At 39.2% G+C, this 21,381-nt stretch overlaps 1 protein-coding gene across 1 annotated transcript in view; it reads right to left on the bottom strand.

Annotated features, from left to right (window-relative positions):
• The window catches only part of PLXNA2 (plexin A2), a 483,155-nt gene that overhangs the window by 109,217 nt on the left and 352,557 nt on the right, over nucleotides 1–21,381 (bottom strand). Inside the window, exon 13 of the mRNA XM_063297455.1 lies at nucleotides 6,473–6,590. Coding sequence (XP_063153525.1) covers nucleotides 6,473–6,590 — 118 coding nt within the window. The remainder of the gene's footprint in view (nucleotides 1–6,472; nucleotides 6,591–21,381) is intronic.

The following is a 21,381-nucleotide window of genomic DNA, read 5'->3' as shown; positions in this document are numbered from 1 at the left end:
TATTTTGAATGGTCCTGAAGACCTGGCTCTTCATCCAGGCCTTTGGGGAGGATGACTGAAGCTTCCTTTTAACCTAGGTCATTTTCTTTTGTTTCTACCTGGTTTGTTATTCTTCCAACTTTAGTCTTTTTTGTTGCTTTTCTTATCTTGTTTTTCATGTTTTAAATCATTTCTAAACCACCTGGAGCCACTGGGAGTTGGGCGCCATATAAATTTAATTATTATTAATAATGATGGAAAATCAATGAATCTGTGTTTTCAAAATTGTAAAACATACCTTTTATGACTTAAGAATGAAATGAATTCATCAGAAAATATTATTTTTTGTCCATTGAACCCCTTGAATAGCTTGGTTTGACTTTCAAATCATAGCATATGTTAATAAAACTTTGGAAAGAAATATAATAGTTAAGGAGGTGAATGTGATGTTAAACTGTTTTCCTGAAATATGGTATTTGTCATTTTATAAAGAGCTTTGATTTTCTGAGCCTAGGGCTCAGCAAAAGAAGATAGTCTTACATAAATGGGGGGAAGGAACCTATCTTCATGATACCAAGCAATGGGTTCATGATATGAGTCTGGTATATAGTTTTCCCGTCCCTAGTTTTACTGCCATGTTTTCATCAGTATAGGAGAGAATTCCTGTAATGGCTGTTATGCTGACCCATCTCTGAATATTCAATTAAGGAAGCCCATTGTGTTTCAGCTAGACACATTTCTCAAATCAGTTCTTTCTTTGTGAACATCCATCAGGAGCTACAACCCTACTTCCATTTTTCCAGGATAGTAAATCCAGGGATGAAAGAGAAAGGACTACAGAATTTATTTTTCCAAGGTTTTATTGTCTCTCACCTAACTTAAGTTTGTGATTCACCTCCCAAATGCAGAAACAAACCAAGTATTGACAAATGTTATCTCAGGGTTTTTATCATCAAAGGACCAGACTAAATGTGAAGATGACAGCCAAAATTACTTGTTGATAAAATAATAGAATGTATAAGGTGAATGATTATGTCTGCCACCATCATATGGGAGCTCTCACTGAACATTTTAACATCAGGAGCTTCAGTTACAAGCCACATTCCCTCTAATTTCTGATATGTAGTGTATGAGGAAAAATGTTTTGTGCAGCTTTCCTCAAATCAAGTACAAATTTGTGCCCCACAATATGAGTATATGAGTAAATTGCAAATACATGTAATAGCAACATCTTAAAATGTTTACATATTTCATAATTAAAGTATAGAAACTAGTAAGTATAATAGTATGTAACATACAAGATCATAATATAAACTTGCAACTATATTTAGTCACTGATAAATTGCAATCAATACTGTGTAAACATTTAAATGGTTCCTTTTTGGCGGGGGAGGAACTTGATATTGCAGGGAAAAATTTAAAAGAAAGAAAAGCATTATAGAAAAAGCATTTAGATAGCCCCTTCTCTTTCCTTATTCCTTCCTTCTTCTCTGGATATATTCTGAACTTATTTAAACTTTAATTATTATTAATTTAAAAATCAAAATTTTTATAAAGTTAACAACTATTATGGACCTTTCATGGCCTGAAACTCAACAGATATCACGTAAACCTTTTTTTGGAGGGTGGAGGGACGTAGGCCAAGGGGGCCCATGGGGAGCCCCTTCTCAGTACAGAGCAGGGCTGTGGTGTGGCATGGCTCCTTTGTGCACAGGAGGCTCCGGGGTTGTGTCTACTCTGCTTCTACTGGGCCTGAACCAGAGCAGGTCAGCTGAAAGGCCAGGAGAGGACTGCCTGCCTGCTGGCAGAAGGCCACTCCCCCAGGAGATCCTGATATGTCTGCACCATGGCGGCACTGAGCAACCCTCACTGCTGCAGTTAAGCCAAGGCTTTCCGAAGCAGCAAGCTTGTGCAGGACTCAGCCTGGAGTTTTATGGTGCCTAAATTTATTATTTTGGGAGAACTTAAGTTGCATGCGCTCAGCTAGGTTGCAAGGACAGGCTTCTAGGAAATGGGAAGATCTTTTCTGCAGATGTTTGCCTTGTAACTGGGGGGGGAGGGGGATGTGGAAGCATTCATCCCACTCTCCCAGGACCACTTTCACCACTTCTTGCCATGCCTGAAAAAGGCTCTAGTAGCTGCAAAACAAGCCATTAAAATCTGTCTGGCATTAGGTAATAAGGGCAATGCTGAGGTGAAATCTAAAGACATTCTCAGATGCAGAAGTGTTTCAGCAGTACTAAGGTTGCTAATAAAGTCTGTGGTTATAACAAACAAGAGGTTATAACAAAACAAAACAAAACAAAACAAGAAACTATGTGTGTATTGTTTTTTCTACTGACAAAAAGACAGAAGTGGAAAATGTGATGACATTTCATGTATGCTTAACAAATTGCTGAATGGTGCTTCAATTTTTCATTCAGGCACTGGTTATCACTAAATGTAGACTAAGACCATTGTCTTCTGCATGCTGAAATATTTTTTTTAATGAAAACTGCTCTGAGTACTCACCAACAAAAGTATACAATGAATGAATGAATGAATGAATGAATGAATGAATGAATGAATGAAAACAGCTTTAAAAGGACCGATAAGATACTGTTTGTCAGTGAGCACAGAAATAGAATGTCTTGTGATGTGGAAGATTTTGTACATGTAGGCAGCTCTGAGGGCAGCTCTGATGTTGCTTGCCAAACTGAAATTTACAGTCTGCATGTACAGTATCTCATTCCTCCTGTCTTCTGGCGACTCCCTCTAACAGCCTGTGGGAAGGCTCTGTTTCTTTTCTAAAAAGCAAACGGCATTGACCCTTACCATCAGTCACCATTGTTTACTATAATACTAAATGGATTGAGGTAATCCTCTTCTCTTTTTTATATATATTTTTCAGGAAAGTTTCATTTGCAAGCAAATCCTTTTATCCACTAACCCAGATTCATTTTGCCCTTCATACTGTCTGCCTCTTTTATGCTTTTTTCCTGTCTATATTAGGCTGATTTTTGCTACAGAAGAAAATGTAGTTATAGTATCACTGATAAATGTTGTACAAATAGATCAAGTTAACTGTCTTGCTTAAAATGGAATGTTCACCCAAACCCATCAGTGATGGACCGAAAGCACTTATTGATAAAGGGGATTTCTTCCCCTTCATCGGAGGTTTTCAAATAGAGGCTGGATAGACATCTATTGGGAATGCTGTACTGAATCCTGAAGTGCATAGGGGGTCGGGCTTGATGTTATGTTTATAGAATCATAGGGGTGAAAGGTACCTTAAGAGGTCATCAAGTTCAACCCCCTGAGCACTTCAGGATTCAGTACAGCATCCCCAATAGATGACTATCTAGCCTGTTTGAAAACCTCCAGTGAAGGGGAAGAAACCATTCCAAGTGGTAACCTATTCCACTTCTTGACAGCACTTACTGTCATAAAGTTCCTCCTAATATCTAATCTGTCTCTACATCCTTGAAGTTCATCCCATTAGTTTTAGTCTCACCCCCTGGAGCAAGTGAGAATAAGTTCAAACCTTCTACAATGTGAGTGCCCTTCAGATATTTGAAGACAGCTATTATGTCCCTCTCAACCTTCTCTTTGCAAGCTAAACATACCTAGGTCTTTTAACTATTCCTTGTAGGACTTGGTTCCAGTTCTTTCACCATCTTGGTAGCCCTTCTCTGGAGTTGCTCCAGTTCATCAATGTCTTTTTAAACTGGGTGTGCAGAACTGAATTCTATATTCCAAGTGAGGCCTGACCAAGGCAAAGTAGAGTGGGATAATTTTTTATTTCCCACAATCTGGACTGTTTTCTCCTCTTGATGCTCTTTAAGATGTCATTGGCCTTCTTTTGCTGCTGCTTTACACTGAAGGGACATATTGAACTTGTGATCTACTAGTACACCCAGGGCCTTCTCATATGTGTTGCTCTTGAGGCAGATTTCCCTCATTTGTATATGGCTTTGCATTTCACCCTGTTAAATTTCATTCTGTTTGTTTCCACCCATTGCACCCCTAGCCTAAGTCTTTTTGATTTTCCCCCTCTCCTCCCAAGTATTAGCCACTCCTCCTAGCTTTGTATCATCTGCAAATTTGGTAAGCATTCACTCAACTCCCTTGTTCATATCATTTATAAAAACACTGAACAGAGGCACCCCACTCAAGATGTCTCTTCAGGTGGATTTGACACCATTTATAACTACTGTCTGAGTACAGTCCTTGAACCAACTGTGGATCCACCTGATGATTCAGTTGTCAAATCCATATTTGACCATGTTGTTAATAAGGATGCTATGAGAGACTTTGTCAAAAGCCTTACTGAAATCAAGGTATACTACATCCATGGCATTTCCCCAATCAACTAGGCTAGTAACTCTTGTCATAAAGGAGATCAAGTTACTTTGGCATGACTTGTTCAGCATAAATCTGGTTGGCTCCTGTTAATTAATTAATTCCTGCCTAAATGCTCACAGCCATGCTGTTGGTAATCTGCTCAAGGACCTTGCTGAGTACCAACGTCAGGCTCACAGGCCTCCAGTTTCCTGGGTCCCACTTCTTCCCTTTAGAAAATAGAAATAGCATTACCCCTCCTCCAGTCTTCTGAGACCTTGCCTGTTCTTCAGGACTTTTCAAAGATTACAGAAAGTAGTTCTGCAATTACCTGCTAGTTCCTCCAGTATCTTAGGTGTAATTCATCTGACCCAGGAGACTAACTCGTTTAGATTAGCTAGGAATTCCCTCACTTGCTCTTTGCTTATCTTGAGCTTCAGTACATACAAACATACATACACACACACACATACAGGCACAGTGAGGGCCAAATAAGTTTTCATTCACTTTCTGAGAGAAATACTTACAAAAATACTTACCCCTTGCCCACAATTACAATTGTTAACAGCTTTTTGATACTTTTTTTAAAGTACTGTATAAATCACCAATATAACCCTGTTGCTGCTTTGCATACTTTTGAAATGAAACAGAAAGATAGTTTGCCAAATACACAGTTTGATAGATGAGTGACTATAAATATCGAAGTAGTTAGAGAGACAGGTAGATATGAAAATTTTTAGTAACTCTAAAATTGGGACTCCCTCCTGCAAGGTGTTAAATGTGCAACATTTGCCATTACTAAAATAAGTTTCCATTCTAGCACATTGCTCATAAAGTAATGAGACAACAGGTGCAATCCAGTTTATCTATTGCTTCCTTTACAAATTGTGGACAATTGGCAATTGCTAACATGTAGTTAGCACAAAATCAGTGAGGCCAAATTGCCTTGTTCAGGCCAAAACAGAGATGAAGGAAAGCCCCAGGTGTGACTTTCAAGCACATGAATAAAAAGGTTCATAATTAAATAACAGAAGAGTGCAATGATTGTTTCAGGAATGGAAAACCACAAAAAGGAACTCTAGATTAAACATACTAATGGAAACTCTATTGAATTAGCATCTATTTGCTATTTAAGTAGAAAAGAATTCTTCCACATTAAGGAAAGATGGATAATAAAAAGAAAATAGGGCAGTGGGAGGAAGGGGAGAGGGGCAGATAGTTTGTTTTTAATAGCCAAATAAAATTATTCCATAGTGTTCTAATATATACATAATATAATGGAAAGTGGCAGGTCCATAGATTGATTCCAGTTAATTAAGTTCTGTAGTAATAACAGTTCACATTATTCCTTCCAATTTGAAAAGGAAGGATAACACAGACGATCTCAAAAAGGTTGCATGGTCTAGTATATCACAGAAGAAGATCTAAGAAATTAATAACTGTTAAAGCTGCAGTTTGTCAAAGGAATTACCTACAAGCATTTAGTGCTAGAAAGGCTTTCTCCCAGGTGAGAATGTGTCATGATTTTATGAGCCAATAAATAAATAAATAAATAAAAGGTTTAGTCAAACAATGCAAGAGTTGTATATCAGTATAGGGCGGTGGTCCATGAACTAGAGAAGTCAATGCAAGCAGAATTTAAAGACAAGTTAATGTAGCCACTGGCAAGCAATTATGCCATAAGTCAGAATTAGAAAACACATGCACATGCGCACACACACACACACACACACACACAGAGACACACCCCTTTGGCTCCAGTTTCTAATGTTTGATCTTGTGCAATTACTTGGATGCCAGAAAGGGGCGAGGGAAGGAACTCATAAGATTTGGGCAATTTATATTATTTTCTAATTTATTCTTCCCAGAGGGCCCAGGCTTTGAGGTGAGGCACCTGCAGTTATTCATCCTAGGATAAACTTTCATTATGGATACTGCAGAATAGTTGAAGATAAATAAAGTGACTGAAAGAGGTAAACCATAATGTGGTATCTGGTATGTAAAATGCCATATAGAGCATACTACCACTTGAACATATTAATAAAAAGCATTTTAATGACTCTAGACCCTGCCACCCCTTCTTTATTTGGAAGAATCAGAAAGGACTCTTTCATGTGCAGTTTACTTGGTCTGTTTATCAATCAAGTAACAAGAATTGCTGTAGGGTACTTACCACAAATGTGTAATGCTGTGCAGACTTGGCCACAAATTCTGACTTGCATTCTCCAATACAGAGGAGTGCAGGACCAGAGCTAATGTCAGGCTCAGCTTGCCCCATTTCACACACAATTCTGTAAAAGTAAAATCCATAGTCAGTTCTATAATAAGAAGAGATGCTATTGCTATATATGCACATTGTTCACCCCATAACAGTATGGCTGATGCGCTCATCTGATGAATGAGCTAATTTTGGAGACTTTTTTTTTTGCTGTGCAGTAATTTAACAGAGGAGAAAGTCAGAATTAGATATAATTATTGCAAGCTGTAAAGTTGAGTGCTAAGCAAAGCACAAATGGCAAATACATTATACTATTGAAAAGAAAGTGTGAAGTTCTTGAAGTAATGGATGAGTTCATTAATGGGAACAGCTCGCATTGTAGGTCACAGTTTAATCAGCAACAAGCACACAAACTCCAATAGGATATCATAGACTTGACACATTTGTCCACATTAGAATGTTGTAATGGTGATGAGAGAATGAGTTAAATTGACAGAAGGCAATAATATTTTCAGATAAAACAGTGAATATGACACATTCGAAGAGAAAGAAAAGGTAACACATCAGTATTCAAACCAAGTAATTGTGGTGACAACATAAATGTATGGCCCTTTTCTCAGCTTCTCTTCACATCCTCAATCAACACATGGAAAAGAATGGGACTGTGGCCATTAGCTCTACAGTCTATGCTTGAATGGCAGACAAAGATGGACAATATACATATAGGTTCCTCCAAAATTTACAGGAATGAGTGCAGGCCCTGAATGTGTTCAATTATACATTTAGTTTTATATTGCCCTATGACAAAATTGAACCAACAGGCATTCAGGGTTGGCCAGCACAGTTGAACAAGTTAAAGAGAAACATGCAAGATGAAGGTGTGTCTCTGTTTCTTAAGGGTTTCTTTGCTATTGTGTTGCTCTGTTCCTTATGATGGTTAATTCAATGTACCGTAAGTCAATAGGAGACTGGTGCTTTGAGACTCAACGGAAAAAAAAAGAGGAATGCCAGCCATGACAGCATCACAAATATTATACATTTTAAGGTAGATATGGCTATAACAACAGATATTATAAACCTTTTTGATTTAGCAGACTGTAACCATCCTTCATGATACAATTATTCACCTCATATTGGAGAAAATGCCAAACAAAATTTGCATTATCATTAGCAATAGATTGTCTCTTAGTCATATAATCTTAGTCTAAAGCAGCTAATTTAATTTTGAATGGAAGACCCTCCTATATAAAATGCTTCCTTTACCATCAATCCAAAGAATTTCTTTTATTAAGCAGACTAAAAATAAAATGCATACTTTTGATTTCTACACAAGACAATTCAAGTATTCATCTTAGTGATTAAGTTTTATACTTATTGCTTTCTACTATTATGTTATTTAGCTAAAGTTTGTATTCACTTTTTTGTGCACACACATTATCCCTGAAGAAAGGCTCTGCTACTCCATCCTATTTTACCTTTGAAAAGTAAGACATCATAACAGGTATTGTGTCAAAAATGAGGAAACGAGAAAACTGTTTCCTTCAGAAATGAACTGCTCTACAAGCATTCTAGGCAAACACTGAACTCTCATACAAATAAGATTGATGTTTGAAAATTGCTTGAGAGAACTTTTACCTAACAATTTGATTCTATCACCACCATTCAGTTCTAGGTTCCCAAAATCAGTGAGGGTAGCAGTTGACTGCAGCTCTGATTCAGACAGAGAAAGGCATGCCTGCAGAAGGATGCTGTCAGCCAGGGCCGCAACTAGGGGGGGGGGCAACCGGGGCATGTGCCCTGGGCACCACGCTGGTGGGGTGCCAAAATGAGTGCTGGGGGGGCACCAAAATGAGCGCTGAGGGGCGCCAAAATGGGCGCAGAATCCATGTTTGCACTGGGTGACACAGACCCTAGTTGCGGCTCTGCTGTCAGCACCTTTGTTTTCCGAAAGAAATAGGACAAGGAAACACACATATGATCTTTCTCATTCTCTCTGCATGGACTGTTTCTACCTTGTCCTAAATCCCAGGGTACGTGTGTACAAGAGAAGAAGAGAGAAACGAAAATAAAAAAACAAGAAGGCTGGCTAAGGTGGTCTGTTTGTTTCCTGCCCCAATTTTATCAGCCGAAAAGGATTAGCACCTCTGCTTGACTTCTTATAATAAAACTGTTATATCAAAGAATCATAGGCCACTTCATCTATTAACTGTTCTATGCAGAAATCCAAATTAAGGCATCCATGACACATAGCTGTCCAGCCTTTCATGAACACATTTAGTAAAAGGGAATACCACCCCTCTTTGGATAATTAGCTCAATGGTCTTCTTATTGTTAGGAAATGAAGTCTGCCTTCTCAAAACTTAAATCCATTATTCTATACCATGCATTCAAGGATGACAATTGAACTGATCTTGGCCTTCTTCTATGGGATATTCCTTCATGTATTTGAAGAGTGCTAACAAATTTTCCCTTCAGTCTTTTCTTTTCATGAGTAAGCATTCTGAGTCCCTTCAATCCCTCTTCATAAGGATTTATTTCTGATCTTTTTATCATTCTCATTGTCCTTTTGTGAACCTGTGATTGCCATTTTTACAGCTACATCATACAGCTGATTCATACTTGATAATTAACTACTATTTCAATATCTTTTCCATAGATACTATAGGCAGGCCATGTATTTCCCCTTCTGTACTATTTGATTTCTGTGTCCTAAGTGCATAATTGCATTTGTCTCTGTTGAATTTCATTCTGATTCTCCCAACCTCTGTCAAGACAATTCTGAATTTTATTTCTGTGTCATCTGCTGATTTGATATGCATTCTGTCCATGTCTTCATGCAAGTCATCGATAAAAAATATGGAAGACTAGAGCACCCAAGACTGAATCTTGGGGCATCCCATTCAATAACTCTGTCTAGTTTAATAAAGAACAGTTTTCAAGTCAGCTACATACACAGTTATCAAGCCATCAAGACCAGGGTTAACTAACTTGCTAATCAGAATGCAGTGGAATGCTTTATAAAATGCTTTGCTAAAACTAAGATATATTATACCTACAACATTCTTACAATCTGCTAAGGAAATTACCTGATTAAAAATGAGGTAAGACAAGTCTGGTAAGATATTGAAAAATCAATACTGATTTCTGGCAATATGTTTCCAGGAATCTATATTAGATTGGCTGGTCTACAGCACCCTAGATGTTGGAAAACACTTGCTCTCCTATAGTCATCTGCTATTTCATCTGTTTTCCAGATTTTTTCAAGATAATATACAATGATATAGTCATACAATTAGCAAATCCTTCAGTCCCTAGGATTCAATTGATCTGTCCCTAAAGATATAAATTCATTCAGGGTAAATAGGTACTCCCTGGCCATGATTTTTTCATGAATTAAACTTCAATCCTGCCCCTTTCTCTTTCCCTTGAGTAGTTGTTTTTTTCCTTTGGTGCCTGCTAACATTTTGCCATCTTCACTGAGTAGCTGGTAAATTGATTTATTTTCTCTGTTTTTTGCTCCTTCCTTTCCCTTTCTTGTCCTTTTATTCTGAACATATCCAAAGACTTTTTTTATTGTTATTAGCATCTTTTGCCAACCTTACTTCATTCTGAGCATTCTGACTTTCTAATACCATATCTACAAGTCTAGACTATTTCTCTGTACATTTCCTCTTTCCATTTCCATGTGTCCTTTTTGTTTGTATATCTCCATTAAGCTTTTTGTACAGTCATATTGGCTTCTTCTGCTATCTTTTATTTTTTCCGTCATTAGAACTGTTTGTACTTTTAATATGTACTTTTAAAGGAACTTCCACCAATCTTAAGCATCTTTTTCCAACAGTTTGTCCTACTATGGATGTCAACTCTTTAATTTTCTGAAGGCACAATGAGATAGCATTCTTCCCCAATCTGGGTGCTTAACAGCAAAGTGAATTTCAACTCTTAGAATTGTCAGCAATGGACACTCTTTTTAAAGGCCTCTATAACAATGCTTTTTAATCCTTTGCTTCCTTTGAATAACAACATCCACAGGCTAGTATAAAATTAAAGATGGTACATTAATTCCTCTTCAGCAAAGGATCGTTACCTTGTCGTGGTGCTGGAGCTTGAGCACCTCAATGATGCCATGAGCTAAACCATGAAGGGCCACCCAAGATGGGAAGGTCATGACAGAGAGGTCAGACTAAATGTGATCCCTGGGGAAGGTAATGGCAACCCACCCCAGTATTCTTGCCATGAAAACTAAATGGTTCAGTACAACCAGAGATATGTCGGTATACCATCGGAAGATGAGACCCCCAGGTCGGAAGATGGTCAAAATGCTACTGGGGAGGAACAGAGGATGAGTTCAACTAGCCCCAGACGTGATGACGCAGCTAGCTCAAAGCCGAAAGGACGGCTAGCGGCCGACGGTGCTGGTGGTGAACAGCGAATCCGATGTTCTAAGGATCAACACACCATTGGAACCTGGAATGTAAGATCTATGAGCCAGGGCAAATTGGATGTGGTTATTGGTGAGATGTCAAGATTAAAGATCGACATTTTGGGCATCAGTGAACTGAAATGGACTGGAATGGGCCACTTCACATCAAATGACCACCAGATCTACTACTGTGGACAAGAGGATCACAGAAGAAATGGAGTAGCCTTCATAATTAATAGTAAAGTGGCTAAAGCAGTGCTTGGATACAATCCAAAAAATGATAGAATGATCTCAATTGGAATTCAGGGCAAGCCATCTAACATCACAGTGATCCAAATATACGCCCCAACCACAGATGCTGAAGAAGCTGAAGTAGAGCAGTTCTATGAGGATCTGCAGCACCTACTGGACAACACGCCTAAAAGAGATGTTATTTTCATCACAGGAGACTGGAATACTAAGGTGGGCAGTCAAATGACACCTGGAATTACAGGTAAGCATGGCCTGGGAGAACAAAATGAAGCAGGACATAGGCTGATAGAATTTTGCCAAGAGAACTCACTCTGCATAACAAACACTCTCTTCCAACAATGTAAGAGACGGCTTTATACATGGACTTCACCAGATGGACAACACCGAAATCAGATTGACTACATCCTTTGCAGCCAAAGGTGGCGGACATCTGTACAGTCGGTAAAAACAAGACCTGGAGCTGACTGTAGTTCAGATCACAAACTTCTTATTGCACAATTTAGGATCAGACTAAAGAGATTAGGGAAGACCCACAGATCAGCTAGATATGAGCTCACTAATATTCCTAAGGAATATGCAGTGGAGGTGAAGAATAGATTTAAGGGACTGGACTTAGTAGATAGGGTCCCAGAAGAACTCTGGACAGAAGTTCGCAACATTGTTCAGGAGGCAGCAACAAAATACATCCCAAAGAAAGAGAAAACCAAGAAGGCAAAATGGCTGTGTACTGAGACACTAGAAGTAGCCCAAGAAAGAAGGAAAGCAAAAGGCAACAGTGATATGCCCAATTAAATGCAAAATTCCAGAGGCTAGCCAGAAGAGATAAGGAATTATTTTTAAACAAGCAATGTGTGGAAGTGGAAGAAGACAATAGAATAGGAAGGACAAGAGACCTCTTCCAGAAAATTAGAAACATCGGAGGTAAATTCCAGGCCAAAATGGGTATGATCAAAAACAAAGATGGCAAGGACATAACAGAAGAAGAAGAGATCAAGAAAAGGTGGCAAGAATATACAGAAGACCTGTATAGGAAGGATAACAATATCAGGGATAGCTTTGACGGTATGGTCAGTGAGCTAGAGCCAGACATCCTGAAGAGTGAGGTTGAATGGGCCTTAAGAAGCATTGCTAATAACAAGGCAGCAGGAGACGACGGCATCCCAGCTGAACTGTTCAAAATCTTGCAAGATGATGCTGTCAAGGTAATGCGTGCTATATGCCTGCAAATTTGGAAAACACAAGAATGGCTATCAGATTGGAAAAAAACCAACTTATATCCCCATACCAAAAAAGGGAACCACTAAAGAATGTTCAAACTATCGAACAGTGGCACTCATCTCACATGCCAGTAAGGTAATGCTCAAGATCCTGCAAGGTAGACTTCAGCAATTCATGGAGCGAGAATTGCCAGATGTACAAGCTGGGTTTAGAAAAGGCAGAGGAACTAGGGACCAAATTGCCAATATCCGCTGGATAATGGAAAAAGCCAGGGAGTTTCAGAAAAACATCTATTTCTGTTTTATTGACTATTCTAAAGCCTTTGACTGTGCGGACCATAACAAATTGTGGCAAGTTCTTAGTGTTATGGGGATACCATGTCATCTTGTCTGCCTCCTGAAGAATCTGTATAATGACCAAGTAGCAACAGTAAGAATAGGCCATGGAACAACGGACTGGTTTAAGATTGGGAAAGGAGTACAGCAGGGCTGTATACTCTCACCCTACCTATTCAACTTGTATGCAGAACACATCATGCGACAAGCTGGGCTTGAGGAATCCAAAGCTGGAATTAAAATCGCTGGAAGAAACATTAACAATCTCAGATATGCAGATGATACCACTTTGATGGCTGAAAGCGAAGAGGAACTGAGGAGCCTTATGATGAAGGTGAAAGAAGAAAGTGCAAAAGCTGGCTTGCAGCTGAACCTCGAAAAAAACAAGATTATGGCAACCAGCTTGATTGATAACTGGCAAATAGAGGGAGAAAGTGTAGAAGCAGTGAAAGACTTTGTATTTCTAGGTGCGAAGATTACTGCAGATGCTGACTGCAGTCAGGAAATCAGAAGACGCTTAATCCTTGGGAGAAGAGCAATGACAAATCTCGATAAAATAGTTAAGAGTAGAGACATCACACTGACAACAAAGGTCCGCATAGTTAAAGCAATGGTGTTCCCCATAGTAACATATGGCTGCGAGAGCTGGACCATAAGGAAGGCTGAGAGAAGGAAGATAGATCCTTTTGAACTGTGGTGTTGCAGGAAAATTCTGAGAGTGCCTTGGACTGCAAGAAGATCAAACCAGTCCATTCTCCAGGAAATAAAGCCAGACTGCTCACTTGAGGGAATGATATTAAAGGCAAAATTGAAATACTTTGGCCACATAATGAGAAGACAGGACACCCTGGAGAAGATGCTGATGCTAGGGAGAGTGGAAGGGAAAAGGAAGAGGGGCTGACCAAGGGCAAGATGGATGGATGATATTCTAGAGGTGACGGACTCATCCCTGGGGGAGCTGGGGGTGTTGACGACCGACAGGAAGCTCTGGCATGGGCTGGTCCATGAAGTCACGAAGAGTTGGAAGCGACTAAATGAATAAACAAGAACAACATTAATTCCTATGGACCATCTGATCTGAGATAGAAGTGCTAATTCATGCCAGGCAAAAATCACAGGTAACCCTGTTAGAAAATGGTGCTTTTGGAAGAGGTCTAGGGGTCTGATTACTGTGTTAAGTGGTCCTTTACCAATATTAACCTAATTGCTGCTGATAGATAGCAAGGACAGAGTATAGTATATCAATACTGTCTCAGAATCCAACCTGCCCACAGAAGCCTTATAAGAGGCCTTTTATCCAGATCAACTTGAAAAAGCAGTCGATCCTTACTATTATCTGCCCAGGATAAGTGTTCTAATGATGTTAAGAATCTTTGAAAGCTTGAGTGCTAATTAGAGTTGTGATTATAAAATCAGGGTTTCCTAGTATCATCAAAAGAGGATAATTTTAATAATCCCTCTTTCTTCTAAAAATAAAATGAAATACTATGGCATATAAAGTATAATGGCTAAGCAGCCCATTCTTATTCTAGCTTATGATGGCATTAGTGCACCGCCTCAAGCTATTACAGTAATAATATTACTTTGCTCTTCTATAGAATCTTTTATGTGAGGATCAAAGGTATTTTACAAGCACTAGGACACCCATACCACTCCAGGCAGGAGCAACAGATAAATATAGCTTTTCTGCTTTTTGAGAGGAGACAACCAAGAGGGTTAGCAATTTTGTGATTTGCCTAGAATGAGTTAGGAACAGAATCTCCCACAGCAGCCATATGAATTCTGGTCTCTTCAAACCAGAATCTGTAAACTCTTATTTTACAATGTGAATTTTTGCTAACATTGATAGATCTGTTGTCTCCACAACTTCACTTCAATTTTCAGGCAACAGGCAATTGAAAAAACAAAACAAAAGCCTAAGGTTTCTTCCTCTCTTGACCTCACTACTAGCTCTCCTGTATCATTAGCATTTAATAATGATATTTCATTTAATATAACATTGTTATAGCATGAAGTCGAGCCGCAGAATAAAACTAATGTAAATTATTAGAAAAGACTCTACCAGTTCAGACTGCAAGTGGGTAAATCACATTTTAATACTCCTTATAAATTGAACATTGACATAATCGATGACAGGAAAAGGCTAGGACTTTCTGTCTGAGGTGTAATTTTTTTTTTGGTTGGCTATATATAAGGAGAGACATTCGAAAAGAATTCTTCCAATTGCAATTCTGAAGATCTGGAGTGGGCTAATCCTAAATCTGTTGATTCTAATAGGAGTACATAGGTGACCTGAGATTTAAGCAGTTGAGATTTCTTGAGGTTCTGAGAACGTACTATTATCTTCTTGCACATTACTGAACTGGATTGTTGAAGATACAAGCAGATATAGAATCACACACATAGATTTGTTGCTCAAAAGGACTTTGTGCCTTTACTGTATAAGAACATTATCTTGCTTAATGTTCCTGCACTTTTATCAACATGTATAGATTATTAAAAATACAAGTGGCCAAATATCAAAATAATTTTGTAGTTTTGTTAGATTGTGGAGAAAGGGTTTTTCAATTTTTATGCAGAAGGAACCAGAAGAATGTATTACAGGAGAGAATGGAGGTGCTGTCACAAAGAGGGAGAGGATGCAGAGCCCCTGCCCATCTTCCCCTTCCCCCTTTTCACATCCTATTGCATGGTTCCTGGATCTTCTGGCAACTTCTTTTCTCCTAGGTCCACTTCCAAGTCCTGAAATCTCCCCACTTCCCCCCCCCCCTCCATGCTTGCTAGGCTGAGAGTTGTAATGCAATGCCTTTGGAAGACACCAAGGAACCAAGATGGGAAAGACTGGCTGGGAAGAGGTTCTAGAATAAGACAGCAGAGGTCGCAGCAGTGAAGAGTCACCCCCTCAGTCATCTGATGGAGAGAGAATGGAAGTCCACTGTTCAGTATGCCCATTAGTGAAAAGGCTCCAGGAACACTGGCATCCATGGAGGGGGTGGGTGTCATATTTGTCAAAAAAGTATCAGTTGTAGCAGCACAGTAAAATCTCTGTCCCTTGAATGTGCATGCAACATTGACATACATAAGGGGTAGGGCTTCTATTGGGCTGTGGTAACCATCACCATGCTTTCTTTGACTTTCCCTCTGTTGTAGATGCTGGGATGTAAAAGGAAAGGCAGATTCCCACAGCAGAGTATAGCACAGCTACAGTTACCATTTTTTTATTTTCTAGCAGTACTCCTTTGTCTTTTATTAGTCTCTCTCTCTGTGGAGCTGGTAGAATTGCACTGGAGAGAGGACCATAAATAAATAAGTATAGCAGGGATTGTACCCTTGCTTACAAGTTCTTGCCAGAGCAGCAGTAAGCTACTACAGAACATACAATTATTCTAAGAACACTCTGCCATAAGATCATCACTATTACGAATAGCTCTTAGTAGATTTAACATTAACTATAAGAGATACCTCTTTTGGCCTTTAGAAATACAAAGGCAGAGCCTTTCTCCATTTACTGAGAGCACTTTCACTGGCACAGTTTCACTCCACTTTAACTCCCAAGTTCCTCACAAATCAATCTGAAACTGACCTTCAGTTATCCTCTCTTCTGCCAGATTTGAATATACTGCAGTAAACAGGCAAGGGAACCCCATGAGCTCATCAGTTCTGCCTGTGACTGACTAATAGGAGAGATTAAAACAGGACTCGAGCAGTGCCCCCCTGAGGTGCTATAGCTTCAAAAGTCTCACACCCTCACCCCACACACTCCAAAAAGTATTGAATCGCTAGAACACATCCATGGTTTTGGTACATGTCGCAATAACAATAAAATAAATCATTGTTACAGGGAGGGCAGGTCCCATAAAGCAGAAGGTTCTATTTAACTCTCTCTTTTTAGTTTTATTTAAAAGCTTCTGCTAATTGTGAATGCAAGCCCTTCCCTCCTTGCACTCTGTGTGTTGCAATGATCCTCTACTTGCTGCCACTGCTAGTCTCTTGCGCCTTCTGCCTTCTTCCTTGTACACCATGAATACACAAGACTAAGCAGGCAACAGAAGAGGAGCAGGATAGATATTGCAAGCAATGACAGTAGCCGCTGCAAAGATTAAGGAGAGAAAAGCACTCTGTCCCAGTAGCCATCACCGATGGACATGGAAGAAATGTCCTATCCTGCCTCCCAGGGCCTACTGCATTCTAGGCCCTATGCCACCAGCCTGGCCAGTGCCTGGCCCATGTCTAGCTATGCCAGTGCTGCCCCTCTGTTAGGACTGCAGTGCATTTTCTGTTTTTCTGCTTTCTTTACATAGCTGATAAGGAGACAACTGCTGCAACAGTTTTGTAAAAGTACAGATGGGCATGTCTAGGAGATATTTACTTAGAAAAGGAAAACATAGAAGAAACAGCACAAATGTGAAGCACAGAAAGACGCCTTGAGTAAAATTTTCGAGGCTTAAATTTCAGAGCCCATCAGCAAAAAGGGGGACAAAATGATAAGTCATCTCCTATAGTCACTTCTGAGACAGGGAATACCCCACTGGAAGGGCAGGATGGTTAGGATACTTCCTCTCAGCATACAGATGATAAACTAAGAGCAGTATTTGCAGGGCAGAAGATAAGGAAAATGTGTGTCTCTCTGTAAAAAAAAAAGAATCCCACTAACAAAATTAATAGTAATTATATTCAGATTGTGTATCCAATATATTTATACTAGACACATCTTTACCTTTAGTTCAGGTCGTAGGAATTCAATTTTGCAGGAATCCACCTGCAAAGGTTAGGAAAAAAAAACCCAGTCCTAAGCTGGTGCTGCATTGGGCCCCCAAATTCCTGAAACTGGCCCTGGTCAAGTGTTCTCTTTCAGTGTCATTTCTGTCCAACACTCTAACCCAGTATTTCTCAGCTTTGGCAACTTTAAGACGCATGGACTTCAACTCCCAAAATTCCCCAGCCAGTCGTGCTGGCTGGAGAATTCTGGCTGTTGAAGTCCACGCGTCTTAAAGTTGCCAAGGTTGACAAACACTGCTCTAACCTCTGCTGTCTACATCATGCATCTCATAAAATGGATTCTACTTCATAACTGCTGGTGCCATAATACACTTCTTAGCCTTTTCAGTTCCACAAGTCCTTCACTGTTTTTTGCTGTGGGCTATCCTTCTGTTAATGCTTTTAGTTAGTGAAAACACAGTGCCTTAACATAGTCTTTCTTACCTTTCCTGCATGGATGAGCATGATCCTTCTTTCAGCACACTTACTCCCCCTGCCCCCCCATGAATGGAAACTCCACAAAAACAAACAAAATAAGCAGCAAACACAGGGACACGTGTCATTGGAGAAGGGTTGTTTGCCTGTCCTTTGTTACATGACTGTTTTCTAATTTTCAGCTGACATTTTTCTTAGTGAAATAAATGAATTGACTCCAGCAGAGGCCTATTTGGATTAAACTGCTGTCACTGCCTCACATGCTTAACAAATGGATGCCTGCATCTGGCAGCAGGGCTGGATGCATTCCAATTGGAGTGGGGAGGAGGGTGAAGGTAAACTGCAAGGTGCTCCAGAGGAAAGGGTCTTAGCAAAGCAGGAGGCCAGACTTGGATGGAAAACAAAATGCTTAATAAATAAACATTTTAAAGGGTCATTTAATCCTTGATCTAAAAATCTGGCTTCTCCACTCTGAGATGGCATAACCTAGCCTAGATCACTGGGAATTTATACTAGCTGAGAATCTGGCCTGACAGGTACATGGTTCTCACTGTACAGTGCAGTGGAATAAGAAAGAAGGAAATGTCAGGAATTTAGAACCATGTGAATTGTTGTGCTAGAAGCTGACTCTCTGATGACAAGAAGTCATCTGGGAATTGATTAATCAAGGGTTAATTAAGCATTTACTGTTAGTAACATGTTTCTTCCACCCCAACAATGTGCCTTACAGGTCATGTTGGCACAATGAAAAGAAGCCAAGTTTTGCGTTAAGGATGTCTAGAAGCAAGAAAGAGAAGTAGAATGCCTCCAGAAAAATAGTGGCTCTGTTTCAAAATTCTCATGCACACTGAGAACACATCAGGCAGAATGCTAGCCTAGAAGCTCTCCCCCCGTTAATTAGTTTTAATCTAAAGGACATGGGAAATTTCAAGCACACATTACTACACAAAGCAATGGTGCCATCGGAAAAGTATACCAGTATACTTAACTTTGGAGTAGCATGCATGCATATATGCATGCATGTGTTCACATACATACATACATATATCAGAATTTTCCTTGCAGCATTCCTTCCTATCCCAAGCATTCTCCTGTTAAAAAGTCACTGATTTTTGTTTTGCATTTTAGACTTCTGCTTGATATTTGTGCATATGCTTTATGTGAAAGAAAGAAAAAATGCATTAAATTAGAAGTAGTAAAGGTAAAGGTTTCCCTTGACGTAAAGTCCAGTCGAATCCGACTCTAGGGGGCGGTGCTCATCTCCGTTTCTAAGCCTTGGAGCCGGCGTTGTCATAGACACTTCCGGGTCATGTGGCCAGCATGACGACTCGGAACGCCGTTAAAAGTGGGTCTGCATGGTAGAAAAAGCAGAAAGGCCAAAAGGTAAAAAACTCTACCAAAAATAGGGAATAAATTAATGCTGAATCAAATAAACCAATCAATAAATAAAATATTTCAATATACGCCATTGTGTATGTCTAAAGGTCCAATGTGTGGTAGCTTTCATACCAATTTTATTAGAGAATGCAGCTTGACAACAAACGTGGGACTGTCTCTTCTATTGAAGTGACTGGGGACTTGTGGTTATTACTATGATATTTTATTATTATTCACACAGCACATACTGTATGGAAATTGGGCACTAGTATACGTAACATGTAAGAAATTGCATGGGATCTTGTTTTCAGTTTTATAATCTAAGTTTATAGAAATAAACAGGTGAGAGACTGTTTTCAAATGGTACATGCTTAAATTTCCAATGATAATTGAGAAGGAAGCTTGAAGAACTATACCAATGCCTTAAGGGGAGGGAGAGGACAGCAGTATTACCCAGGAGTAATCCACTCTTACATTAAAGGAACTCTGGAAGAAACCCCAGTGACACTTAGATGAACAGTTTATTTAGGCTGAGAATCATTATCATTAAAAAATATATATATTGAATTGTAGCAACTGTTGTCACCATTATCATCAACTTCACCTTAATTAGGGTCTATTTCATCTCAAAACTCGGCCAATAAAGTGTTTTTACACATATAAGAGGACTACATCAAATTATCCGTTATTACTACAAACATAAAGTAGCAAATAGATTATTAGACTTACAATGAAGACTCCTTTTTTAATGATGGAGATAGACATCTTACAGAGTGTTGCTCCCCCACTTGTTCTGAGATACTAGGTCAATATTTTTGTCTTTACTTGATCAGGATAAAAATTAAAATGTCACCACTCTGAACCATCCTAGGATATCCTCTTTGCACCACAGGGGGGGAAAAAAGCCTCCATGGAAAATGCAATGTTTCGTATTCCAACAGGGGAGAATGTCATCGCAGAGGACAGTCCCCAAAAGTGGGGCAAATGAACTATGTCTAATAGAAAATAAACAGTCTCCTGGAGAATCTGCCTGCCAAAGGACATCTCAGCCAAGGTTCAGCTACTGGGTTTATAGTGCCCAACATAGAGGTAATAGAAACTGGATTACGAGTAAAAACTGAAGAAATAAAAGCACTCCGGTAGAATGAACTATGTGGAAACTGCAACACACTCCTACCTTTTCTAAAGATACCTTAGGATGTGGGTGGAAAGAAGGCAAAAACAATTCTTGACTCCTAGGGAAGGAAGAAATCACTTTGTAGGATCCATGCAAAGAACAATAGTCTTTCCTGATGATACATAACTTTTTTTCTGAAAGAAAGGGTCCCATAGTTCTAATGATGTGGGGAACTGTTTGTTTACACATAATTTGACTACACATAGTTTAATGGTTATAAGCATGGAACTTGTTTATGCCACTGCTGGCAAGAAATAGTTAACCACTTTGCTTTTCAACTAGTGGTAGTTCTAGATACTCAGTTGGAGTCAGTTGGGGTTGATAGAGAAGGACAGTTGGGGAGATAATTGAGCAGATATTAAACTGAAAGGTGAAGAGCGGGTTGACTAATCTTGAAAGGAAATAAAAGCTGGATTAACTAGGAGTTCAGGAGGTTTAACCACGGGAATCTGAAAAGGAGGCAAGTTAAGGAAGGAACAATGATATTTTATACTTACACCACTGGTATAATATGAAGTTTAAATTAGTTCTGTGATTGACTGTCACTGCAAATAGATCTACAAAGGTCATCCCAACTATACTTAAATTAAAGTACCTCATTATAAATGGGACAAATGATCATGATACCAGATAATTGTCACTTCTGCATTATCAGTAAAGACTGCTTGTTGCTGAAAACTACATACTGGAATTCTATTTAATAAGCTTACATCTGACTGTCTTGCTAGAAAGAAGGAAATTCCATCAAAGAAGAAACAGTGTTTCACTGTAAACAGAAAGAAGCAAGTCTTGGAATCAAAGCTAAGCAGTAACAGATAGGCATCAGGTTGAGAGAAAAACTTTCAGAAGAAGTAAGAGAGTGACATCTGATAACTTGAGTTGCTACAGA

Source organism: Candoia aspera, chromosome 3 (genome assembly GCF_035149785.1).
Source record: "Candoia aspera isolate rCanAsp1 chromosome 3, rCanAsp1.hap2, whole genome shotgun sequence".
NCBI lineage: Eukaryota > Metazoa > Chordata > Lepidosauria > Squamata > Boidae > Candoia > Candoia aspera.
Note: the sequence above shows the minus strand (reverse complement) of the source record. Positions and strands in the feature narration are given on the sequence as shown.